This window comes from Gopherus evgoodei, chromosome 10, assembly GCF_007399415.2.
Source record: "Gopherus evgoodei ecotype Sinaloan lineage chromosome 10, rGopEvg1_v1.p, whole genome shotgun sequence".
NCBI lineage: Eukaryota > Metazoa > Chordata > Testudines > Testudinidae > Gopherus > Gopherus evgoodei.
The window spans coordinates 84,439,724-84,447,967 of NC_044331.1; the positions used below are offsets into that span (position 1 = coordinate 84,439,724).

At 41.8% G+C, this 8,244-nt stretch overlaps 1 protein-coding gene across 2 annotated transcripts; it reads right to left on the reverse strand.

Moving 5' to 3' along the window:
• Nucleotides 1-344: 344 nt before the first annotated feature.
• On the reverse strand, nt 345-8,210 carry UBFD1 (ubiquitin family domain containing 1). 2 transcript variants are annotated; one of them, XM_030577324.1, is made up of 7 exons: nt 8,099-8,210; nt 7,416-7,697; nt 7,090-7,298; nt 5,812-5,877; nt 5,529-5,634; nt 2,475-2,557; nt 345-731 (listed from the first exon to the last, which is right to left on the reverse strand). In XM_030577324.1, the coding sequence occupies exons 1-7, from the start codon at nt 8,124-8,126 to the stop codon at nt 621-623; spliced, it is 885 nt and encodes a 294-aa protein (XP_030433184.1). In that variant the 5' UTR covers nt 8,127-8,210; the 3' UTR covers nt 345-620. The 2 variants fall into 2 exon arrangements, with proteins under 2 accessions (XP_030433184.1, XP_030433183.1); XM_030577323.1 differs by having other exon boundaries at nt 7,416-7,694; nt 8,099-8,165.
• Nucleotides 8,211-8,244: the final 34 nt, after the last annotated feature.

Below are 8,244 nucleotides of genomic sequence, written 5' to 3' on the forward strand. Positions count from 1 at the left end.
TCCCAGAGCTGCTGGTATAAAAAACAGAGTAAGTGGGCATCTTTGGGTTTAAAAAAAAAAAAAAAAAAGTTAACATGTTGCTACTAAAAGAAGTCAAACCTGAAATACAAGGGCCAGCGTAATATGGCTTACTAAACCCTAATATTGCATACTGTTTAAAAAATGTTTAAAAACTGTTTTCAAACTCTCAATCACAACCAAATAACTAAATTAAGTGTTTGTAACTGAAGAATTATGAAAATATTTGTCTTTTGTTCAAATCAAGTAAAAAATCCTCAACAATACATCGTAATATTTTCTTCTGAAAACTAAATTGGAAGATCTACTCTCAGCAGATTTAAGTGTATTACACACAATGTTTTATTAATTAAGATTTATTAATTTCCATTGTATTTACTTTAAATATGATTGAAGCTGACTGCAGAAAAGGGATGCTGAAATTTTTAAGTTAAAAGTAAACTAATGGTGAAAGAACATCACCTCTGGCTTCCGTCAATGCCTCGTTATATCGTATTTTATTAATAAAGTTCCAGGACTGTCACATCCAGGGATGTTGGAGGCCTCTCCCAGCAGTGTCCTTTGTTTTGTGCCAGTCTCCTGTGCCAGAGGTGAGCGTGCTTTCAAAAATACTGCCATTTGCCCAGTACTGTGTCTTTGATTGCATCAACATACTGAGTAGGTACCCAATAGACCCAGTAGTAAGATGCTTCTGTAGGGCCCAGTTGAAATGCCTGCAAAATTAAGAGGACAACAGGTAGCATTTACAGATTGGAAACAAACAGAACAAGTCGTGTCAGACAATCTGGATGGCCAATTCATTTACTTTGAAATTAATTTAATCTAATCTACTGTGACTACTGCCTCCTCCAAATGCTCCTACCTCACACTCAGTGCAGAATCTGCAGCACAGCTGCTAGAAAAAAATCTAACCAGTTAACTCAGGGCACAGGGCTGAGAAGCCAACCAAGGGCTGAGGCAGATGGCGGCATTGCAGCAGCTGAAGTTACAAAATACTTGCTGAATTTAAATGTTAAATATCATTATCTATTTATTATGACTGATGTAAATAGGAGAGAGAACTACGAAGTGGCAACAGTTTCTATCCTTGTGGTTTGAGCAACAGTTTATGCCCTAATCTGAAGAGCTGCTCTTCCATCTGAGTGATCACAAATGGAATGCTTGGAAAAGGCATGGAACAGCCTCCTCTTGCAGATAATGTTTTGCTCAGGGCATTTTCCCCTTTCCTCCCACAAAGAAAGAAGTGGAATTTCTGTCTAAAACTTATCTCAACATTACAAAGTTTAGTTACAGTGATATTCTTTAAAAGAAAGACCTGAACTGGAAAAAAAAGAACTCTTGGACTTTAACAAGCCCCATAGCAGAATTGACATTACCCGTGCCTGATATGTATCACTTTCCTAAACACATTACCAACCTTTCAGAGATTTAGTACATTAAAATGGAGGGTGGGAAAATTCTTTACCTCCACTGAGGCAAGTAGAGAAGATGAATGCAACAGGAATTAATGCAGAACCAGATATGGGGAAATAATACCAGCAGTAACCTAAGAGCTAACCTCTTTTCTGACAAAGGAACATCACCACAAAGTGTTTATTTTGAGAAAATGATCAGAGAGAAGAAGTTCACTCTAGGACAGAGATCGGCAACCTTTACCATATGGCCTGCCAGGGTAAGCACCCTGGCAGGCCGGGCCGGCTTGTTTACCTGCCATGTTCGCAGGTTCGGTCGATTGATTTGCCGCTCCAGGCCAAAGGGGGCTGTGGGAAGTGGTGTGGGCTGAGAGATGTGCTGTCCGGCCTGCCAGGGTGCTTACCCTGGTGGGCCGCATGCCAAAGGTTGCCAATCCCTGCTCTAGGACTACTAACTTTCTCGTATTGTAACTGTTCGTTAAGTTCTTACTGAGCTAAAGATTGTTCTGGAAGAATTTTTTAGTGGAAAGTAATGCTGAAAATGTGGAATTCTTACTGGCCCCAATGTTAGGGACATAAATGTTGATACAAAGGAAGAAACTGAAAAGACAAATGTTAACTATAATAAAATCAGATAGGATTATGGCCATGTTTTCAGAAGAGTTCAGCACCCAATCTGCACACAACAAGCTAAGCTCTTCTGAAAGTCTGTCCCCAAGTATAATGATACACCATTTTAGGAAATACTCCAAATTTAAACATTTCTGACAGAGGCTGTGCTCTCATTTCAAGCCACAGGATTTTAAATGGCTTTAAATCTTAGGTAGACACTGTTCAGTATCTCAAAGTCATGGCAAGCATTCAGCTCATACTGCTCAGAATACTTACTCTGCAATAGCAGACAATATTGAAGGGGAAGCCTTTTAGAAGCATTTAAAACCTTCAAGACTGTCAACCTTGGCCTTTTTCTAACTTAAACCTCCTGTTCAATGTATTAGCATCAAGTTATTAGTCCATTATTACTTAAGCAGAGGAATTACTTACCATCATGTGATAATCCTCATGTCCTTCAATAGGTTCACTCACTACATTTTTAATGGACCCCATGGGTATTTTTTCTGTTCTCTCTACATTAAAATGGATAAAAATAATGTTTGATATATCAGCAGTGCCTTGCTACAGTGCTTCATATTGACTTCAAACACCATCTCTCACACTCCTGTTGGGGGAGGTACGGGACAGCAGCATGCAAGCAATTCAGAGTAATCCCAGTCCCTGCCACCTAAACTTTGATGACTCATATTGTGCCAGGTAGCCCCTCTAAATACCAGACAACTTAATTTCTTCAACCAACCAATATAGGATCCTGATCCTGCAAACACTTATGCATGTGCTTAGCTTTACTACTGTAAGCAGTCTCATTAAAATTGATAGGACTCAACTGTAAAGTGAAGCACGTACATATATGTATGTGGGATCAGGGTCTAAGTGTGTAAAACAATTACCTCTTTTCATCCTTCCAATTTCTGCAGAATTGAGCTATGGAAAAGTGTACAACTCTCCATCAAGATCTAGTCCTGTCTCCAGCACAAGACCGCATGTAGTGGTTATTATAAAGGTAGTAAAATGATAGGAAGGGAAATATTAATAAGAGTATAGAAGGGTGAGAAAATACAAGACATATTGAAAAAAATGACTATGATAACAGTACAAAATAATGGATTAGGTAGCCAGCTGTGATCAAGAGGAATTACTAAAGCATAGGACTCAACGATAGATTTCTTCCATTCCTTATCTCTGACGTATGTCCTCACTTCTTCCTTTAGACTTTAAACTAAAATCTTTCCTCTTAATTTCAACTTCCATCACCCATGTTAGTCTGACACTCTAAGTTCCTCTTCTTGAGAGGAAAACACAGATAAAAACAAGCTCTAATTATAGAAGATAAGCCAAGCAATGCACACCTTAAATGAGGAACACTCTTTGAAGTGCCACGCAGAAAGCAGCAACTGCTCGGAAAAGATACATAAGAAAATGCAGCAGCAGAGGCATTTTGTTACACCATAGAGAAGACAAAAATGTAAAAATGTAAACCAATCATCTCCATTTTAATGCAATAATTACTCTGACCCTATGGCTGTCACAGACCAATTCCAATCAAATTGATGGGAAGATGATCATTTACTGAGCAAATTACTTGGCACTTATTCTGCATCCTCCAAATATTAACTGATTACTTCTCATAACATCTCTGAAATGGATAGGTCAATGAGGCATAGCCAGAGGAAGTTGTTCACCCTAGGATCAAAAGGTGTTTTTGAAATATTAATTCTCAAAATCTGTAGCAGAGGGAAAGGTAAGTAATTATTCAAACACTAATTAGCCAATAGAACACACCTATCAATAATGAAACGGAGAGCAACTCTGACTTGACGGCACCAACACCCAGGCCATGCTGTAATAGGACTAGTTCTCCAACAACCATTTAGCCTAACAAAAATGAAGTCACCGTACTGGGTGTTGCCGCAGGATTCATAGATTTTAAGTCCATAAGGGACCATAATGGTAATCTAGTCTGACCTCCTGGACATCATAGGCCCACAGAACCCAGCCAGCAATTTCTGCTAGGCTTTGGAAGAAGACCTGTGCTGCATGGGAGCTAAGGTTTGCAAATGTTTGCAAAGCTCAATATAGAAGTATTAACTATTATCATCTTGCAGCAGGAAATTGTTATCCAAGCTGACAGAACAGTCCAGCTAAGTTCTCTTACTCAGACAACAAGTCCCCCACATTCTTCTCCCCCATTTTTGCAGCATCATCCTGTCCTGGCGAAGGGGAGCAAGGCATGGGTTCCTTTAGTTATCTGGAAGCAAAGGAGTTAATTTGAGAGTGATGTCCCCCACACACTGTGCTATCTCCACAGTACTTTCAGCTCCTGCTGGCCTGTCTTCAAGATTATAAATTGAATTCCCTGCCATGGCACATGCTGTCATCTCTAAACTAGATTGCAATTGCACAGCCCTGAAACAAGTCACCCAACTCATTTCAGTTCCTAGAACAGATAATGAGAGTGGTGCCAGTATTCCTAGCAGTATTTCAGCTCTGAGAGAGACCCTCTGTGGCTTTAGATAAGTCCCTGAGCCTCCCTGTGCTGTGGGGATTAAATTGCTTATGCAGTGCTCTGAAGATAACAAATGTTATGAATGCTAAGTATTATAATCCACAATTGAGAGTTAGGGCTAAGAATAAGATTATTTCACAGAGGTCATGGATCTCCCAGGTGCCGGCCCTGGAGCTCCGAGCTGCTGTGGGAGGCAGGGCACCCCGGAGCAATGAGCCCCCACGGGTGGTGGGTGCTGCCTCCCTCGTCAGTGACTTTTACTAAAAATAAACATGACAAAATCTTAACCTTACTTATGGCAAAATAATACAAATAAACTCAAGCTTTCCAAGTACAAATATGTAAAATATTTTGTAATATTCAGCCTCCTGAAGAAAGCCTATCTGGGAAAGAAACAGTGAACATCCGATTTTGAATGATTCATATAAAAAGAGCAGGAGCTATTCCTTTAAGAACATTTATTCTTGACTGAAACTGATCTTTATGATGGGACTGCCAACAATGGCATGTACCCGGTCTGCGATTGCTAGGAGCAAATATTGCCAACAGATGGAGACGTGACGCTAGATGGGGACGGCTCCGAGTTACAGTAGAGAATTCTTTCCCAGGTGTCTGGCTGATGGGTCTTGCACACATGCTCAGGGTCTAACTGATTCCTTCCTGACTTCAAATATGGCAATCTTCCCCCAAGTCAAACTGGCAGAGAGGCTGGGGTTTTTTTCTCCTTCCTCTGCAGCGTTTGAACAAGTGTAAATGGTAGATTCTCCACAACTTGAAGTCTTTAAATCATGATTTGAGGACTTCAGTAACTCAGCCAGAAGTGATGGGTCTATTACAGCAGTGGGTGGGCGAGGTTCTGTGACCTGCAATGTGCAGGAGGTCAGACTAGATGATCATGATGGTCTCTTCTGACCTTAAGGTCTAGTCTGTACATACACAACTAGTCAATACCTGGAGTAATAATCTTAGTCACTTACCTTTAGTGCCTATCCACAGCTGATCTTGCTCTAGTTTAAAGGTCAGCCTCACTTTCCCCCCTGTTTTGTTGTACATGCCGGATAAGGGCACTGTTGGCAGGCGCTCCTAAAAATACGCAATACGAAAAGTGAAAATGCAAGACTTAAAATGCACAAGAAAAAGCTGTAGAGTACTAAGATAGCAGGGGGAACAAATCTGGAAAAAGTCTAAGGGAGCATGATCAATAGGCTGGTAGCATATTTCCTGATCAGGACAGTGGTCCGAGTGGTTATTTTAACTTACCTGAACACCCTTAACAGAAGGCATCACGTCTTCAGGTTTTCCTTTATCCAATACTTTTCTGTGTTGCTATAATGAAAAACAGACATTAGACTACTGAAATGTGATATAAAGCTTTTAATTTACTCCAGACCACTTCCTGAAATACCATGCAATAGATCTATGTAACTTTTTTTTTTTAAATAGGGTAAAAGTCATTTATCATACAGAAACTGGTTAGTTTTAAAAGTTAACTGGTTTTTTATGACTGTCTAAAGAAAAACTGTGAATCAAAACCTAAAGAAGATGCAAAAAAGGAAAACGTCTTCTATTGTGTACAGAAGCCAGGCACCAGTTTAATATCAGAGACGAGTTATCCCTTAGCAAGACAATTGTAATAATCAGGTGTTATGTTCAATGACTTTCAGAAATACAATCCTTAGATTTAATAAAGTAACAGAGCAACAAAACCAGAATAAATTAGAGCACTAGTAATTATGAAAAACATGCTTGCGACTGACAAGTTTGCTGAGTACCTTTGAACAATGATGAAATTTACAGTAAATGAGAACTATGATAGATTATAAAAAGACAAAAACATATTTCATAAAAGAATTGCAGACCAACAGTGGACATTAACTTTTAACGGAATTTGTTGCTGATGAAAGATTCGTGGCTGAAAACAACTCGAATTAAAAGCCCTTTACTCAGCTCTACCACAGATGCAGCACAGCCATGAGAGCATGCTTTCTTACACTGTAGCTGAACTTTCTTATGGGGGGAAAACACTTTTAGATGTGAGGAGTTCAGTGTTCTCTGTGCTGAAGCTGCCAAAAAAGGGACCACTAGGTGCCAACTATGAAGGTAGTTTTGGAGACATAGCAACTAGACTGCTAGGAATGGGACTAAGATCATTATGTTGTTTCACATTAGTGACTGAACAGCCACCAATTTGTGCTCACCTGACCTAAAAGAGGAGACTAAAAATGGAAATATGAAGCCTGTCTCTTGTGAATCCTTGCTATTAACATTTGTCTTATTGAGTTGCTGAGGTCCATAAGTCACTAGAGCAGCACTGACCTTGCGAATCCAGGGCTTCCACTGGACTAGATAGATATCAATATCACAGAATGTTCTGTTAGAACTGACCTATGCTGGCCCCTTCTTGTAATACTGATTGTAAGAAAAATAGTCTACTTCAGAGTGGAATAGAACCCAAGGGTTAGAACATAATGTTACACAAGAACTGTAGGAGCCCAAATTTCCTTGTCCTATGCCAACAGTTATTGAGACAGCACTTACCTTTTGTCTACAAAGCGGCTCTTTTTTATTTTCTTCAGATTTCACCTCTTGTTGAGCAGCTTCTTTGGGAGTATTTACTGCTAGCACATCATTGATAGTTGAACCAACAACCATTATTTTTGCACCATTTGTTACTTTGATTTCCCGTAATGTTTTCTCTTCTGGTAGAAGCCCCTTAAACATGACTTTCTGCATAGTGGGTGGAAGGCCTAAGAGGCAAGAATTAAAGAGCATTTTAAACCCCCATGAGTATATTTGTGGTCAGAAGACAAACAAACCTATGTCGTAAGTAATTATATCTGCATGCTGCATACTCGAGATTTTACCTGTGAGAGAGTGAATTTTCTCTTTCAGATCAGCCCCTGTGCTGTCAAGCGGGAACTTCACATCATATTTATTTTTGTTCCAAATGATTTTTAATTCTACTAGATCCTTCTCAGTCTCGGAATCGCCACCGTTGCTGACTGAAGCCTGTGAAATGGCTGAATCCTCTTGTAGCTGGTCCATTTCCAAGGGTTTTCCAGCAGCAGCGGAATTGCTTTCCCCGGTATCTCCACAGTTAAGCTGCAGTTTCTGAGCTTCTGTTTCCATACCAGGTTCATCAACTTCTAAGAAAACAAACAGACCCAGACAAGCCCAGAGGGAGGCACGTTGGGCGATTAACGCTGCTGAGGTCTCCCGCCGGCGGCTCCGCTCTCCCCCGTCCCCGTGCTCCTCAGGGCCAGACACACTGGCACTAAGGCAGCCGCTTCGCTCCTCCGCCTCTGCTCCTGCTGCCTCCGGCCAGGAACCAGGGCCCAGGTGCCCGTGAGACTCAGACACCCCCTCCCACGGCGGGGGGCAGCTGCCAGGGCTCCCCCCGATCCCGGGTCTCAGCACCCCGCTGCCCGGGCTGCGCCTTCCCTCCCAGGGCTCTATCCTCTCATGGCAGCCTCGGGGGCAGCCCTCCGACCCCGGCACGAGGCCCCGTCCCACCACGGTCCCTGCCCCGGCTGCCACCAGCTCTCACCATCAGGGGAGGCAGAGGCAGCGGCCATGATGATTGTGTACAATCCGCCCGCGGGGGGTGCTGGGAAACGCCGTGCGCTGGGATTGGTCCCCACTGGCCCCCGTACCCCGCCCCCGCTCGCCCAGGATTGGCTCCTACTGGTCCCC

Bases quoted from the DNA above. Each gene is read 5' to 3' on its own strand.
- UBFD1 (XM_030577324.1), bottom strand. From the start codon at position 8,126: ATGGCCGCTGCCTCTGCCTCCCCTGATG. The intron at 7,299-7,415 runs GTAAAATCTCGA...CTTGCCTCTTAG, and splicing joins GAAAATTCACTCTCTCACAG to GCCTTCCACCCACTATGCAG. The intron at 5,635-5,811 runs GTAAGTTAAAAT...GCGTATTTTTAG, and splicing joins CTTCTGTTAAGGGTGTTCAG to GAGCGCCTGCCAACAGTGCC.